At 41.4% G+C, this 18,112-nt stretch overlaps 1 protein-coding gene across 1 annotated transcript; it reads right to left on the bottom strand.

Moving 5' to 3' along the window:
- Positions 1-9,934: 9,934 nt before the first annotated feature.
- Positions 9,935-18,112, bottom strand: LOC134334822 (NACHT, LRR and PYD domains-containing protein 12-like). Its single transcript, XM_063017293.1, has 8 exons — positions 18,075-18,112; positions 16,770-16,886; positions 14,649-16,514; positions 14,277-14,447; positions 13,055-13,228; positions 12,779-12,949; positions 11,691-11,864; positions 9,935-10,109 (listed from the first exon to the last, which is right to left on the bottom strand). The coding sequence occupies exons 1-8, from the start codon at positions 18,110-18,112 to the stop codon at positions 9,935-9,937; spliced, it is 2,886 nt and encodes a 961-aa protein (XP_062873363.1).

The following is an 18,112-nucleotide window of genomic DNA, read 5'->3' as shown; positions in this document are numbered from 1 at the left end:
GGAAGAGGTGGTTTCCAGCATGCCAAATGCAAAGATATTCTCCGTGCTTGACGCAATTCAAGGATTTTGGCAGATCAAACTTGATGATGAGAGCTCCAAGCTTTGTACATTTAACACGCCAATTGGGAGATACAGATTTCTTCGTCTTCCTTTTGGGGTGTCATCGGCTTCTGAAGTTTTCCAAAGGACAATTGCACAGATGATTGAAGGCCTGGAAGGCGTGATTAATGTCATGGACGATATCCTAGTCTGGGGTGAAACAATCGAGGAACATGATCATAGACTCATCCTCTTACTGCAAAGGGTTAGAGAATGGAATCTCAAACTCAACAAAAACAAGTGCAAGATCAGAACATGGGAAATCCGGTATGTTGGACATATACTATCTGCAGAAGGTCTCAAGCCAGACGCAGAGAAAGTAAGAGCTATAGTGCAGATGCCTACACCAGAAAACAGACAAGCACTAATGAGATTCATGGGCATGGTTCAATATCTATCCAAGTTTATTCCCAACCTATCAGAAGTCAGCGCACCTCTCAGAAAATTACTAGAACAGGATGTGCAATGGCACTGGGAGAAAAATCAAGCACAAAGTTTTGAAAAAATGAAATTGCTCCTAACAAATGCACCAACACTCAAGCTCTATGATGTGACAAAACCAGTGACACTGTCAGTAGATGCCAGCTCAGAAGGCATTGGAGCAGCTATTCTTCAAGAGGGAAAGCCTATGGCTTATGGATCTCGTGCGCTTACTGATGCACAACGCAGATACGCGCAGATAGAGAAAGAACTGTTAGCCATTGTTTATGGTTGTGAAAAATTCCACCAATACCTGTATGGCAAAGAAATCTCAGTTGAGAGTGACCACAAACCGCTAGAGACTATATTCAAAAAGCCACTACACAAAGCCCCACCAAGACTGCAAAGAATGTTGCTTAGGCTTCAGAAATACATTCTTAAAGTCAGCTACAAACCAGGCAAAGAAATGCACATCGCAGATGCATTAAGTCGTGCACATTTGAATGAACAAACTGAAGACTTACTAGGTGAGGAGCTAGAGGTAAACTGGATTACACTGCAGCTACCCATCTCAGATGAGAAGTTGACCATGTTCAGAAATGCAACAGCTGCTGATCCTGAAATGCAACTTTTGTGCACAATGACTATGAATGGATGGCCCAATGACAAAAATGCTACTCCCAAGGAAGTTCAAGCATATTGGACATTCAGAGAGGAAATAAGCTACACATCAGGACTGTTATTCAAAGCCGCAAAGCTCATTGTACCAAATCGGCTGCGACAAGAAATGCTGAGCAAAATTCATGGATCACACTTAGGAGTGGTAAAATGCAAAGAAAGAGCAAGAGACATTTTGTATTGGCCAGGCATGTCATTACAAATAGAAAACTACATCTCACAATGTGCAGTATGCAATGCCTACAAAAACAACAATCCGAGAGAACCACTCTTGCCGCATTCATTACCAGGAAGACCATGGTCCAAGATTGGAACTGATCTATTTCACTATAATGGGTTAGAATACCTTCTTTGTGTAGATTATTATTCCAAATTCCCAGAGATCAACAAGTTATCAGATACAATCACCAAGGGTGTCATTATGTCCCTTAGGTCAATATTTGCCAGGCACGGCATACCAGACATTGTGATGTCTGACAATGGTCCACAATATGCCAGTGCAGAATTCAGAAACTTTGCAAGAGACTGGGAATTCAAACATGTTACATCGAGCCTAGGACACGCTCAGTCCAATGGACAAGCAGAGAGAACCGTCCAAACCATTAAGAATCTGCTCAAGACAGCTCAAGAGGGTAAGGGAGATCCATACATCGCGTTGCTCGAATATCGCAACACACCATTAGAAGGCATAGGTTACTCACCTGCACAGCTCCTAATGGGTCGTCAACTGAAGTTCAAGATTCAAGACAAGCTGCAAAAGAAACAACTCAAGCAAAAAAGCTATTATGACAGACAAACAAGAAGCCTGCCTGTAATACGCACTGGTGAAAAGGTGAGAATACGCAAAGGGGACATATGGCAACCAGCCACAGTGATCAAAATGCATGAGCAGCCCAGATCATTCATTGTACACACGCCAGATGGAAGATCCTACAGAAGAAACAGGAAACATCTCCTCAAGACAGGTGAAAAAGAGTTTCCGTCATCCTCTGACAATGACACTAAGGATGCTAGTCCAAACATCGGTGATTCTTATTCAGAACCACAAATTATTGAATGCAATCCATCTGCAGAAATTGAAGACACAGAACACTGAGACACCTGTGAGAGAAAATTACCTCACAAGATCTGGGAGACAAGTAAAAACACCAGCAAGATACAAAGAATGAACTTAAATACACATACGGAGCACAAATACACATTGTACTAAATTGTAAACATGAAAACCTTAAAACTTAAAACATGCTCTTATTGTGAAAAAAAAACAAAAAAACAAAGGAGAAACTTACAGTGTATCACAAAAGTGAGTACACCCCTCACATTTCTGCAGATATTTAAGTATATCTTTTCATGGGACAACACTGACAAAATGACACTTTGACACAATGAAAAGTAGTCTGTGTGCAGCTTATATAACAGTGTAAATTTATTCTTCCCTCAAAATAACTCAATATACAGCCATTAATGTCTAAACCACCGGCAACAAAAGTGAGTACACCCCTAAGAGACTACACCCCTAAATGTCCAAATTGAGCACTGCTTGTCATTTTCCCTCCAAAATGTCATGTGATTTGTTAGTGTTACTAGGTCTCATATGTGCATAGGGAGCAGGTGTGTTCAATTTAGTAGTACAGCTCTCACACTCTCTCATACTGGTCACTGAAAGTTCCAACATGGCACCTCATGGCAAAGAACTCTCTGAGGATCTTAAAAGACGAATTGTTGCGCTACATGAAGATGGCCAAGGCTACAAGAAGATTGCCAACACCCTGAAACTGAGCTGCAGCACAGTGGCCAAGATCATCCAGCGTTTTAAAAGAGCAGGGTCCACTCAGAACAGACCTCGCGTTGGTCGTCCAAAGAAGCTGAGTGCACGTGCTCAGCGTCACATCCAACTGCTGTCTTTGAAAGATAGGCGCAGGAGTGCTGTCAGCATTGCTGCAGAGATTGAAAAGGTGGGGGGTCAGCCTGTCAGTGCTCAGACCATACGCCGCACACTACATCAAATTGGTCTGCATGGCTGTCACCCCAGAAGGAAGCCTCTTCTGAAGTCTCTACACAAGAAAGCCCGCAAACAGTTTGCTGAAGACATGTCAACAAAGGACATGGATTACTGGAACCATGTCCTATGGTCTGATGAGACCAAGATTAATTTGTTTGGTTCAGATGGTCTCAAGCATGTGTGGCGGCAATCAGGTGAGGAGTACAAAGATAAGTGTGTCATGCCTACAGTCAAGCATGGTGGTGGGAATGCCATGGTCTGGGGCTGCATGAGTGCAGCAGGTGTTGGGGAGTTACATTTCATTGAGGGACACATGAACTCCAATATGTACTGTGAAATACTGAAGCAGAGCATGATCCCCTCCCTCCGGAAACTGGGTCGCAGGGCAGTGTTCCAGCATGATAATGACCCCAAACACACCTCTAAGATGACCACTGCTTTATTGAAGAGGCTGAGGGTAAAGGTGATGGACTGGCCAAGCATGTCTCCAGACCTAAACCCAATAGAACATCTTTGGGGCATCCTCAAGCGGAAGGTGGAGGAGCGCAAAGTCTCGAATATCCGCCAGCTCCGTGATGTCGTCATGGAGGAGTGGAAAAGCATTCCAGTGGCAACCTGTGAAGCTCTGGTAAACTCCATGCCCAGGAGAGTTAAGGCAGTTCTTGGAAATAATGGTGGCCACACAAAATATTGACACTTCAGGAACTTTCACTAAGGGGTGTACTCACTTTTGTTGCCGGTGGTTTAGACATGAATGGCTGTATATTGAGTTATTTTGAGGGAAGAATAAATTTACACTGTTATATAAGCTGCACACAGACTACTTTTCATTGTGTCAAAGTGTCATTTTGTCAGTGTTGTCCCATGAAAAGATATACTTAAATATCTGCAGAAATGTGAGGGGTGTACTCACTTTTGTGATACACTGTATATACTTTACTGAATGACCTAACCAAGACAAATGTTGATGTTGAAGTTTAAGTTATATTATTCAGGTTTAGGTCATCATTACTTATTTCACATTTTATCTACAAATAATGCTTCAATTCCGTGCATTGTAGTTTGTATTAATAGTATATTTGGATGCACATGTTGCAATTCATGTTTATTATGTTCTGGTCTAATAACAATGTTATAGTGGTATGCACAAGGTTATGGACAGTTTAAAAAAAAAAAAAAAAAAAAAAAAAAAAAGAAGAAGTGTGGGGATGTCATGTATGTTATGTATTGCCGGACACGTGATTGAATGATGGTGTACGTGATGACGTGGTATATGCGCAGGACGTTGGTTAATAAAAAGATGTCGATAAGCTAACTGCTCTGGTCCTTGGACTACTCGGTACATTACAGTGACCAGGGAGACCGCAAATCTCAGATTAACAAACGCAGTTAAACGATTGAATATTTATTATTATTTTTACATTAAAATACTTATTGAATCGTAACATACAAAGTTTATTTACTGTCATGTCCTTATTATACAATGAGAGAACTAGAAAAAAGCAGGAGAGACGGTTTAGTCAAATACAAGGTGTGGTAAAACTGTGACGTCATCAATACTCTGATACCAGGTACAGGTAGTGAGGAATTAGGAACACCCAGCCTGTCACAAAGTTCAACATGAAACTTTAAACGCCAAAGATTCTAATCATTAAACATTAAAACCACCTCCTTGTTTCTACTCTCACTGTCCATTTCATCAGCTCCACTTACCATATAGAAGCACTTTGTAGTTCTACAATTACTGACTGTAGTCCATCTGTTTCTCTGCATGCTCTGCAATGGTCAGGACCCCTGCAGGACCCCCACAGAGCAGGTATTATTTAGGTGGTGGATCATTCTCAGCACTGCAGTGACACTGACATGGTGGTGGTGTGTTAGTGTGTGTTGTGCTGGTATGAGTGGATCAGACACAGCAGCGCTGCTGGAGTTTTTAAACACCTCACTGTCACTGCTGGACTGAGAATAGTCCACCAACCAAAAACATCCAGCCAACCGTGCCCTGTGGGCAGCGTCCTGTGGCCACTGATGAAGGTCTAGAAGATGACCGACTCAAACAGCAGCAATAGATGAGCGATCGTCTCTGACATTACATCTACAAGGTGGAGCAACTAGGTAGGAGTGTCTAATAGAGTGGACAGTGAGTGGACACGGTATTTAAAAACTCCAGCAGCGCTGCTGTGTCTGATCCACTCATACCAGCACAACACACACTAACACACCACCACCATGTCAGTGTCACTGCAGTGCTGAGAATAATCCACCACCTAAATAATACCTGCTCTGTGGTGGTCCTGTGGGGGTCCTGACCATTGAAGAACAGGGTAAAAGGAGCTAACAAAGCATGTAGAGAAACAGATGGACTACAGTCAGTAATTGTAGAACTACAAAATGCTTCTATATGGTTAGTGGAGCTGATAATCTGATGTGGCTGATGAGTGTATGGTCTATTACACTTGCACACTACCGCTGAAGTTGGGACATGGGAAATAAAGTGTGAAAAGTTTGTGGCTCAGCACTTTAAGAGAGAATATTGTGAGCCAGGACCCAGACTGAGCCATTGGTGGCTTCTCCTGTTTCATTGTGCCAACATTTCTCTTTTGTGGAAGCTCCTCCACCTGCTAAACATGAGTGACTGAGTGGGTTAAAAGCCAAATCCATCTGGTGATTTACATGAACAAACACAAAAGCATCAAGAATAGACGAGGATAGACTAGGATAGAACACCTTTTTTTGTTATTTATACTATACAGGTGTACAACACAACCAAATTCTTTATTTGCATAAACAGCTTGTACGGCGCCCCTGGAGCAGAGAGGGTTAAGGGCCTTGCTCAAGGGCCCAACAGTGCCTGGAATTCAAACTCTCAACCTTTTAGTTGATAGCCCAAAGCCCTACCAAGAAAAATATGACCAGATATGACCAAATATGACAGTATTTATGTAATATCTTTAACAATGGAATAACTTTTTTTTTAAATACTGTAGCGTCGCCACTGGGGGGCCGGCACAGGTTTTACCCAGAAAGCCTTGCGGCAGTGGTGTCTAAGCTCACCGTAGCCGTGTATCCCGTTGTTGGGAGTGGGGTGGCTGCGGTGAGGGTTGGGTAAGTAGCTTATATGTTTGTCTGTTGTATGAATGTATGTGTGTATGAATGGGTGTCTGTCCCTAAACCACTGAGTGAACTGCCAAAAGCAGCTCACTTGTGGCCCTGACGCTATCCTTCCTGCTCGCCGGCGCCACATTGGTGTCAGAAGTGGGATTGTGGCATTTGGGTGGCTCTGGTGGTACAGTAGGCCAATATGTCCGGTCTGTCTGAGTGCGCTAGCCCAGGTGGCTGTAGGGGCAGGGTGCCCGGTCCAGCAGTGGGTGGAAGAGCGGCTCGGCGGTGTAATGGGGTGCGGTCTGGCCGAGGAGCCACCCAGTGGACGCTGGTGAGTTGGTCGCCGGGACGGTTGACCATTAGGGAGGGGGCAGTGTAGCGTCGCCACTGGGGGGCCGGCACAGGCTTTACCCAGAAAGCCTTGCGGCAGTGGTGTCTAAGCTCACCGTAGCCGTGTATCCCGTTGTTGGGAGTGGGGTGGCTGCGGTGAGGGTTGGGTAAGTAGCTTATATGTTTGTCTGTTGTATGAATGTATGTGTGTATGAATGGGTGTCTGTCCCTAAACCACTGAGTGAACTGCCAAAGGCAGCTCACTTGCGGCTCTGACGCTATCCTTCCTGCTCGCCGGCGCCACAATACATTTTATGGGTCTATAGGTTTTAACCTATGGCTTTAACCAACTAGGTAATGTTCCAGTGACCAGCAAGTGGCGCTGTAACACCACCAAGAGACAATATTTCAACACGTCCTCTGTTCAGAACAGAAGTTTCTTATCAAGCACAAGATTCTAGAGTTTGTGGTAATTTGGGATTCGAACCCCCAGAACTTTGATACAAGCAGCGTGGCTCTTACAATTACTAAATTATTTTTAGAAAGCCATCCAATGCCTATATAAAGTTGTTAACAGCTACCCATCTTTCAGCCAGTTATTTAAAATGAGTCTGTTCACATTATCTGGCAAAAGTGAGGATCTTTACCTGTTCATAACCCTGCCACTGAAAACAGCTGCTTATAATATGAACCATTTCTATATACAACACCAGTGGGGTAACTAGGAGCTCATGGGCCCCAGTGCAAAAACAAATGTTGGGCCCCCTCAACAAATTGCATATATGCTGATAGCTGATCAGAATGAATTACAAGTACTCACTCAGAAATTAGACTTCAAGTCCAAATTCCTGCCTCTGGTATTTTTAATGCACAATGTTAGTTATTTTACTTAACAAAAATATTGTAATATAATAATAACGACGTGGCGAGTGCAGCCAATGGGGGGGGGGGGGGCAGTAAGGTGAGTGGTTGAGTTCATGATATTAAAGCGCAGTGGCGGCTCCTGCCAAATCTCTCAGGGGGGGCAATTGTTGCGATGATGGCCAAGGTGACCCGTTCAATGGGTAAATTAAAGCTTAAATAATTAACATCTTAAGTCATCTGTCAGTTTGCCCTCACAAATAACTCTGAACATGGAGAGAGAGAGAGAGAGAGAGCAGCTTTACCGTTAATCAGATGAAGTAAAGCTTCACACTAACAATTTAATTCAGTCTTCATCAGATAGCATTTTATTTTAGGTGCAGCAGATCCAGAATAAAGATCGGGGACATCGGGGCTGATGTGCAATGAATTAAGAAGTACAATTAAACAATTGGGGAGATACAATAAGTGCAATCACAATTCACTATTTAAAAATGACATGACTTACTTGTAATTTACTTGTAACTTATATGATTTTCCCCTCTTTGTAGATACTTGATGTTTAAATTTGGTCTGGGTGGCCCTAATTCTTTAGTTGCTAATTTATCCTGATTACTTCGATGGAGTTGCTCCGAACTGAGGTGATGGTAATCATGGTGACGAGATCGCGGTACCAGGTTATGTAAGTGCGAGCCCTCCCGGAACCCATTCAGAATGTATTGCAGCGCCTGCAGTTCGAAAAAAAGAGCCTTAACATGAGAGTCTATGAGAGCAATCCGGGGCGATTTTCAGTCAGACTGCAGACACCCCAAAAGGGGCGGTACTGTACGGAACACAACTCGATGCTGATTGGACGACGATATTCAGAGACAAGACAGACTGTCCAGAACAGTCACAGCTGTGATAGAAAAATTTCTTCCCTTTCGCCCTTTGGTGGTGCGTCGCCCGATCGCCCTAAGGAACGAGCCGCCCCTGGTTCTATTGTCATCTTTTGCTTCTTTTGTAATTTTATTATTATTATTCTTGAATCCTTACAAAAACCAGACAGACATGAAATCATGTTTATTATAAAAATTTTTACAAACCACATTTTTTTAAGTCCCTGGGATTTATACATACAAATGCATAAAGAAAAGATGCATACAAACTGCAGCATTTAATCGTTAATTTGTATTCCAGTGTTTCTTGTTGAACCCAGACCCGACATGTCCCTGACCAGGATAATATATATGGTTGATATAGCCGCTTTTTTTTTTAGTTAATAATGATCTTGGTAATAAACACCAATGAGCCAATACATTAGGACCACCCACCCAACATGCTGTGCCCAGTAGGTGCCTTTGACAGTGGGCAGGAGTGAACATGGGCACTTTGACCCCGTACACACAAGGGTTCGATGTACTGTGTTGTTACACATTCACAGAGGTGAAAAGTAACGAATTACATTTACTCATGTTACTGTAATTGAGTCGTTTTTTTGTGTACTTGTACTTTTAAAAGTAGATTTTACAACCAGTAATTTTACTTTTACTTAAGTATGTTTTGTATTAAGAATTGTAATTCGCTACATTTTAAATAACATCCGTTACTGAGAAAAAAAAAAAAAAGAAGGCTGGTCTATAGAATCCACAATTAATGCCAACTTCAGTTTAGTGATGGGAATTATGGATCTTTGAAGGGAGCCGGATCTTTTGGCTCTGTTCCTTTTAAAGAGCCGTTCAAAAAAAAAAGGCTCTTCGTTCTTTTTTTCAGGCAGCGAGAGGCGCTACTGGGTAACTAAAACAACTATTGTGAGATTTATATCCACTTGTCCTGTTTGCATTACACAGAAGAGACACCCTGTTAATAAAGTAACGAAGTAACGTTTACTCTGAGTACATTTTAAATTATTTACTTTTTACTTGAGTAGATTTTTAGACCAGTAATTTTACTCGTACTTAAGTAAAAATTCATGCAAGTAATAGTACTTTTACTTGAGTACAATATTTTAGTACTCTTTCCACCTCTGCACATTTACCTCACTTCACCTCATCTTTAGTTTTAAATGAGCTGCAATTTGAGCCACAGTAGATCTTCTGTTGGTCCATACCAGACGCCATCCATAGCTTTCATGTCCTGAAATGGCTGCATTATTCTTCTATAGCCTACAATTGCATAAAGGAAACAAAACAGGGGTGATGAGCAGATATTTACCATACAGAGCAGAAGAATTCAAACACAATTCAATTAAACGAGAGCATTGTGGGTTAGTAAATATGCCCAAGAGCCTCGATAACTCCGCCTGAAACTGTTATCCTCACCTGGTTTCTCATTTTTATGTCATTTTTGCGTTCCTTATTTTGCGCCCCCGTCCAAACTCTTTTCTAGCTGACAGATGCTGTTAATTCTAACCGAGAACCTAAAAATCTTTAAAACAATAGTAATTGCATAAAATAGTGCAACTTACTTTAATTTTTCTAGTCTGTAGCCTTCATGCTGTTGTAGATCGGAGAGTTTTTTCTTTACAGAGGCGTCTAGTTTGTTTCCGTCCAGTTCCAGCTCTCTGAGGTGTGATGGGTTCAGTTCAAGAGCTGAGACCAGTGCAGCAGCACCTTCAGTGATACTGCAGTCTGACAAGCTATAGAGAACACCATTAATTCACCTATTTTCTTTATAAACTGTATAAACTATAATGCTATCTAAAGTGACTTACAATTAAATATAATTCGAGCCAATAAGGGTTAAGGGCCTTGCTCAAAGGCCCAACAGTAGCAACTTGGCTTTCTGATTATTCAACCATCACCTTAACCGCTGAGCTACCAATACCACCCAATCAATAAAGGTATAGTGCTGCACCCATTTAAAGGTGGAGGCATAAAATTTGAAATTTTCTGATTGCTGGAACTTAACACACCTTCCGTCATCGTTCCCATGCTGTGTTTAGGTAAATTTTTAAAGGTTCCATGTCCTTGAATGCCAAGCATTCAACATACACAGCTGAGCTTATCTGAGATGAAGTGTCGTACATGTTTGCTACAACTGCTGGAAAATCAGATGTACTTAAATCGGGACAATACAAAATGGGGAAAAAACAGATTGAAGCAAGTTTGATAAATATCTTTTAAATAACATTTTATGTTTATTTATTTATATAAGTAGAAGTCCCATGACCATTTGTTGACTATTTATCTTAGTTGAATAAGTTCTTGTTAGTACGTAAACACTCACCTTAGTTTCTCCAGACTACAGAAGGGCTGTTCAATAAGATCTGAGATGATCAGTGCTCCACCATCGCCGAGTTGATTCCTATTCAGACAAAGCTCACGGATGTACGATGGGTTTGATATCAGGGCTGTAAACAGTGAGTGGCAGCCTATCGCAGTGATGCCACAGTTTTCCAGGCTGCACATAACAGACAGAAAAATGCATTAACTGACTTATCAAAACAAAATGTTTTAAAGCAGTTCTATGTCCACTTTTATTTCCGGTTTAAATAAAACTGCGTTTTTACTCGGCATCTTTCAACACATGTGAAGCCCTGACCACTTCTTTACAAGGCAAAAATATGTGGACACACACGTTAAAGATGTTCCATGTTTTAGATTTTTCTGCTTAAAACTTTCAAACATTCACGACATTCAGCAGACGCTTTATCTAAAGTGACTTACAACTGAATATAATTTGAGCAAATGAGGGTTAAGAGACTTGCTCAGAAACCCAACAGTGGCAACCAGGCGATGATGGGGCTTAATGACGGGGGCACCGTCGCCTCACAGCAAGAAGGTCCTGGGTTCGATCCCCAGGCGGGGCGGTCCGGGTCCTTTCTGTGTGGAGTTTGCATGTTCTCCCCGTGTCTGCGTGGGTTTCCTCCAGGTGCTCCGGTTTCCTCCCACAGTCCGAAGACATGCAAGTGACCATGACTGTGTTCGATATAACCTAGTGATCTGATGAATCTTGTGTAATGAGTAACTACCGTTCCTGTCATGAATGTAACCAAAGTGTAAAACATGACGTTAAAATCCTAATAAACAAACAATCCAGTACCTTATCCACTGAGCTACATAATGAATAGAAGTATAGTGTTGCAACCATTGAAAGGTGGAGGCATTGACTATAAATTGTTTTCTGATTGTTGAAACTGCACACAACTTTCACCATCGCTCCCATGCCATGTTTAGGGTAAAACTTTTAAAGGTCCCAAATACTGTTTACTATTTACCTTAGTTTCTTCAGTTTACAGGAGGGCATTTCAAGAAAATCTGAGATGATCTGCACTCCACCGTCGCCGAACTTGTTCATATTCAGACAAAGCTCACGGATGTACGATGGGTTTGATATCAGAGCTGTACACAGTGATTGGCAGCTTATCTCAGTGATTCTACAGTTCGCCAGGCTGCACATGGAGACAGAAAGATGCTTTAACTCACTGTTATCAAAACTTTCACTTTAATGGACGCATAACATTAAGTAGATACCTTTCACCAGAATGAAAGTTTAAGTCTAGTTTGTAAGTAGAATTTTGATACTCTATTTCAGGTACAAACAGTGATAAAATAAAACTGTCACAGCAATTTGGAATATGATTAGGAGTGTGGAGGATTTTTTCAACAAAAGAAACTCAAGTCCATGCTCACCCAGATGGCTGCTGAGCTTTCTGACAGCATCCTCTAAATGATTGTTAAGACAAAAAGAGTACCACTTAAACTGCACTACTTTGTACTGTAAAAAATATATTTTAGACTGTTAGTATTCATCCTGAAAGTGACTTTAGGTTGTTGTAGTTATTTTGTTGTTAAATGTTTTGCACTATATTCCTTTTACTTGAATTTTACAAGCTCTTACTTTATTTTATTGGAGATTTTATGTTTGAATGTACAGTAAAGGTACCTTTTACCACAGGTATTATTTTGCTAAATAATGCCCTGAAGTGCATATTGTGTTAAGAGAAGATTAAAGAAAATATTGAAATATTTAGATGAATTCTGTTATTTCATTATTTTGGGGTAAATTATTTTGAGCGCACACATAAACACCTTTAAAATAATCAATAAATTAGTTTTAGATTATTCGACAAATCAAATCAATTGTTAGATTAATTGATTTAAACAATCGTTAGGTCCTGCCCTACTCAACATACATATTTGGCTCTATCAGAGAAAGGAAGGGTTGTACGTGGTTTTACCTCCCTGTTGCTACAACTGCTGGAAAATTATATGTATTTAATTTGGGATGATACTAGTTACTAGATGATAATATTACTAGTCCAGCACCTTAATCACAGAGCTACCGCTGCTTATAGTTCCATACCTAAGACTTCTCAGTTTGCAGGATGAATTCTTCAGTCCAGAAGAGAGCACCTTTATTCCACAGTCTCTAAGATCATTTGTACTTAAATCCAGGTCGGTCAGGCTGGAGTTGGAGCTCAGGGCTGCAGCCAGGTCTGAACAGCTTTCACTTTTCAGTCCACAGTCAACCAGCCTGGTGATAAAATACACATTTATGTGAGTTACATTTGATCAATAAAAACTAAATCATTTTGTGTAGATAAATGATCTTTGTCTAGCTGTCTGCTGCTTTGTTTACTTTAATTTCTCCAGCCTGCAGTGTGGATTCTTCAGAAATTCTCTAAGCATCAACATTCCGAAATCTTTCCAAAAGCAGAAGCTCAGGTCGAGCTCTTTCAGATGTGAAGGGTTGGAATTAAGAGCTGAGACCAGTAATCTGAAATCTTCTGTTGTAACATTACAGCCTGACAACCTGTAAAAGATGAATTATAATGAGAAAGAAGATGAAGTACGAACAGTATGGAGATGGCAGCACTAGCAAAACTTGACTTGGTTGATCATATGTGCAAATATAACTTAATGGTTAAATAACTGTGACATGCTACTCTACAACACTACATTATTCTCTTTTTTTCTTTATGTGTGTTTGCACCATTCATCTGAAAGCCAAATTCAGTTAAAAGTTATAAACCCTTATTTTCTTTAGGGGGTTAAATATTTGTAGTTCCAGTTGTATATTTTTAGGAATGTAAAGGAACTAAAGGCATGACACGTGCACCAAACTAATTCGGCTATTTAAAATGATCATCCCACCAAATCCTTGGTGTGTAGGATTTGTATCGGGACTGACAGAGGATCTGTCCGAAAGCCTAGCGATCTCTCTACATAGACGCATTTTACATCATTCTACACCCCCGAGAAGAGGGCGTGTCTAAATTCTTTGATTCACCTTAATTCTGAGTGATGATCTGACTGAATGACGAGGAAGCGTCCGACGGCAGTGAAGGCAATCCCAGCACTCAAAAATTACAAATATGGCAGACGAATGCATAGCAACCAACTGAGTTATTTTCAAATGTAAATAAATTGTAGTTGATTTTAATTTGTATAAAGGTGTAACTACACAAGTGTTGTTTATTTGTAAACTCGGGCTCATCAGGGACAATTTAACCGCTTTCCGTACACGGAGGGAGACGTTATCTGGCGTGCTAGCGGGTTGTGCCGCCTCAGCTCATTGGTTTAAATGGCCTGAGGCTAACTGTGTTAGCTTAGTAAGCTAAAACTGCGGTGACGTAATCGGCGTAATCTCTGTCTAAGCAGTGCGTCTAAATAATCTGCCTTATGAGTTCGATGCCTTATTAGAATCCTCTCTACTGAGGCAGCTGATCAGGTAGGTAAGAAAGCAGCTCACAAGGTTTTCAGACACACCCAAACGATATTATAGTAAGTATAAACTGAGGGTTGCTGGTGGACAGTGTTGGCTCCATGGTTGTGGTGTTGAGAGTATTATACTAGCTTACCTCAGTATCTCTAGTTTACAGTGTGGATCTTTGAGACCCTCTGAAAGTATTTTGATGCCAGACTGTGGCGGGGTCCCGCTGAGTTTCAGTTCTCTGATACATGTAGACGCTGAACTGATGGATTTGGCCAGAGCTTGAAAGCCTTTGTCTGAGAGTTTATCAAGACTGACCCTAAAAATGAGAGATATAATCAACAATATTACACACGCTTAGCTTCAATGTAATTATTACACAGATGAGATTGAACGTTTACATGCACAAGTTTGAGATTATAATGATTTCTGCAAGTAACATCTTTTTAAAGTGAACTGCAATTCTACTAATTCACACACACACACACACACACACACACACACACACACTCAAGCTTACTCAGCTGCCCTTGATGCCATCAGAACAGGAAACATTCTATGAAGACATTCTTCTACATCATCAGTGGTGTATTTCCAGGGGTCAAAGACGTTCAGCTCACTTCCTGAAGTAAGCAGGACGAAGACCAGAGCGGCCCACTGTGACGTGGAGAGTTTGGTCTTGGAGAGGCGCCTGGATTTCTGGAAGCGTTGTATCTCCTCCTCTAGAGAGAAGTCATTGAGCTCGTTCAGGCAGTGAAACAGGTTGATGTATTTTTCTGGAGTCAGATTATTTCGGAGCCGCAACTTAATGTAGTCAGTCGTATCTGCAACGCTTATGGAACTATAAGCAGATTTCTGAGAAAGCAGGATCTGCAGGAGAACCTGGTTGGTCTCTAGAGACAAACCAAGAAGGAAGCGAAGGAACATGTCAAATTGTCCATTTTGGCTTTGCAGGGCTTTATTCACAGCGCTCATGTAAAGGTCGGCCATGGACGAACACTGAAACGTATTAGCACCCTTGGTTGGATTCCACTGGTTAAGCACAGATTTGTTTCCTTCACTGAAGGTCAGGTGAACATACAAAGCTGCGAGATGTTCCTGGATGCTCAAGTGAACAAAGCAGAAGACCTTTCCCTGACCATGAAGTAGTTCAAACTCCTCTCTGAAGATCTGTGTGCAAACTCCTGAATATGTGACTGCATCCTCAACGTTGATGTCGCACTCTCTCAGGTCTTCTTCGTAGAAGATGAGATTGCCCTTGAGCAACTGTTTGAAGGCGAGTTGGCCTAGTTTGGAAATCATCTCTTTGTCACCGTGTTGAGTCTGAGGATATTTCTTCTCTCTGACAGACGTCTGAATGATGAGAAAGTGGGTGTACATCTGAGTGAGAGTCCTGGGAACCGCCGCATCTTCAGCGTCTCTAAACATCTTCTCCAGAACAGTGGCGGAAATCCAACAAAACACCGGGATGTGGCACATGATGTGGAGGCTCCTTGACAGCTTTAGGTGCTTGATGATTTTGTTGGCCATGTTCTGATCACTGATTTTCTTCTTGAAATATTCTTCTTTCTGAGGGTCATTGAAGCCTCGGATCTCAGTGAGCTGATCAATGCATTCGGCAGGAATCTGGCTGGCCGCGGCTGGACGAGTGGTCATCCAAATGAGCACAGACGGGAGCAAATTCTTCTTCATAAGGTTTACCAACAAACCATCTACAGATGTTGTCCAAGTTTCATCATGTACAAGTGAACAGTTTTGAAAATCTAAAGGTAGACGACATTCGTCCAGACCATCGAAGATGAACACGATGCGACGCTTGGCGATGGTACTAAACCTTACTCCCTTTAGTTCAGGAAAGAAACAATGAACGAGACCTTCCAGGCTGAAGTGCTGGTCTTTCATCAGGTTTAACTCTCTGAAAGGAAGTGGAATGATAAAGTCGACGTCCTGATTGGCTTTGCCTTCAGCCCAGTCCAGGATGAATTTCTGGACAGACACTGTTTTTCCAATTCCAGCGACTCCCTTTGTCAGGACAGTTCTGATGTGGCCGTGTTGTCCCGGCAAGGGCTTGAAGATGTCATTGCATTTGATTAACTTGTCTTCTTCTAATTGGTGTAGCTTGGTCGACATCTCGATCTGCCTCACTTCATGCTCATTGTTGACTTCTCCAGTTCCTCCCTCCGTGATGTAGAGCTCAGTGTAGATGTCGTTCAGGAGGGTTGACTGCCCATGGCTTTGCAGACCATCCGATAGCAGCTGAAATCGGCGCCCAAGGTTCGCTCTGAATTGCTTGCAGAATGCACTGAGCGGTGGATCCATAGACTGGTCACTCTTGAAGGAAACACAACTGGGTGCTGATGTGTCTGATTCTTCCTGCTGGACGACACTGCATGAACATTCAGAGAAGAACGAAACCAACATGAAGACGTTAATAACAGTCCTGCATTCACTCATTCATCTTTACACTGTCTTACTTTATCACTCTGGAATCTTGTAAGAAGAAGAGACACTTTCAGTAGAATTAATGTCTATGTTTGGACTTGGATGTCCAACAGGCTTAAGGTCAGATATCCACATAGTTTTGGTCTCATAAACAGCTCAGCTCAGAAGAGAAGTAAAATATGTGCTACAGGACTCTTACCCACTTCCAGAAGAACAAGGTTCAACCCTTAATTTGAGTGGTGGATCCATAGACCAGTCACTCTTGAAGGAAACACAACTGGATGCTGATGTGTCTGATTCTTTCTGCTGGACGACACTGCATGAACATTCAGAGAAGAACAAAACCAACATGAAGACGTTAATAACAGTCCTGCATTCATTCATTCACCAATACACTGTCTCACTTCATTAATCATTCATTTATTATATGTCTCATTAATGTTTACACTGTCTCACTCCATCACTAATCTATTTACATAGAATGTGTTCTAACTATTCAGTCACAGAAAAAGAACAAGTTACAGAAATCAGAAAGACACAATACTGAAAACATTTCCTGATGCGTTTCACCTCTGGACCACAAGTTTACATGATGCACCATAAAACATGATGATTTTAGTTCTTACTTTTTACACACAGCATCACTAAACTTCACTCTATATATCGCTGAGATCAGATCTGTATCTGAGGGTTCCATGGCTTCATGCGACTCGTCTTTCACAGTTGAGATCCTACTGCACACCAATCCTGTACATCATGTACCAAAAACAGGAACAGCGACCAGGACCTGCAAATTACAAGTCTGTGATAAATACGTTGCAAGCAGTGTGTCCTTCTAGTGGTTGGTGCAGATCTTTCCACAGGTCAACAGAAAACTGGATTCAAAACAATAATCGTATTTTCTTCTAGTTTTAGTTCTAAACAGTTTAGGGTTAAATTACTTTCATTTTCTATCTGGCTCCACCTAGAAAACCACGTGACCAAGGAGAATGCAAATCTCAGATTAACAAACGCAGTTAAACGATTTTTTGTTAAATACTTATTTATTATATTTATGTAATGTCTTTAACAATGGAATAACATTTTTTTAAATACATTTTGTGGGTCTATAGGTTTTAACCTATGGCTTTAACCAACTAGTTAATGTTCCAGTGACCAGCAAGTGGCGCTGTAACACCACCAAGAGACAATATTTCAACATGTCCTCTGTTCAGAACAGAAGTTTCTCATCAAGCACAAGATTCTAGAGTTTGGGGTAATTTGGGAACACACGTGTTATTATGAACACCTTATAAATCCATGTAGAAAGATTTATTTAATGGATGATTTAAACAGCGGATCATCCGACTGCATATTTGATTTGGCACAGATTTGAAATCTGATGCTTTTCCTGATGCAATCTCCCTATTTATCCGGGCTTGGGACCGGCACTGAGGATGAACCATGGCTAGATTCATGTAACCATGCGCATTCAGTATTTGTGAACCCAGTTTGGGATTCGAACCCGCAGAACTTTGATACAAGCAGCGTGGCTCTTACCAT

Source organism: Trichomycterus rosablanca, chromosome 20, assembly GCF_030014385.1.
Source record: "Trichomycterus rosablanca isolate fTriRos1 chromosome 20, fTriRos1.hap1, whole genome shotgun sequence".
Taxonomy (NCBI): Eukaryota; Metazoa; Chordata; class Actinopteri; order Siluriformes; family Trichomycteridae; genus Trichomycterus; species Trichomycterus rosablanca.
The sequence above is the reverse complement of the archived record's forward strand: the minus strand, read 5'-3'. Positions and strand labels throughout refer to the sequence as shown.

Coding starts and splice junctions, on each gene's coding strand:
- LOC134334822 (XM_063017293.1), bottom strand. CDS start 18,112: ATGGTAAGAGCCACGCTGCTTGTATCAAAGTTCTGCGG. Junction 13,229..14,276: donor TGTAAACTAGAGATACTGAG/GTAAGCTAGTAT, acceptor CATCTTTTACAG/GTTGTCAGGCTGTAATGTTA. Junction 11,865..12,778: donor TGCAAACTGAGAAGTCTTAG/GTATGGAACTAT, acceptor CTCCATGTGCAG/CCTGGCGAACTGTAGAATCA.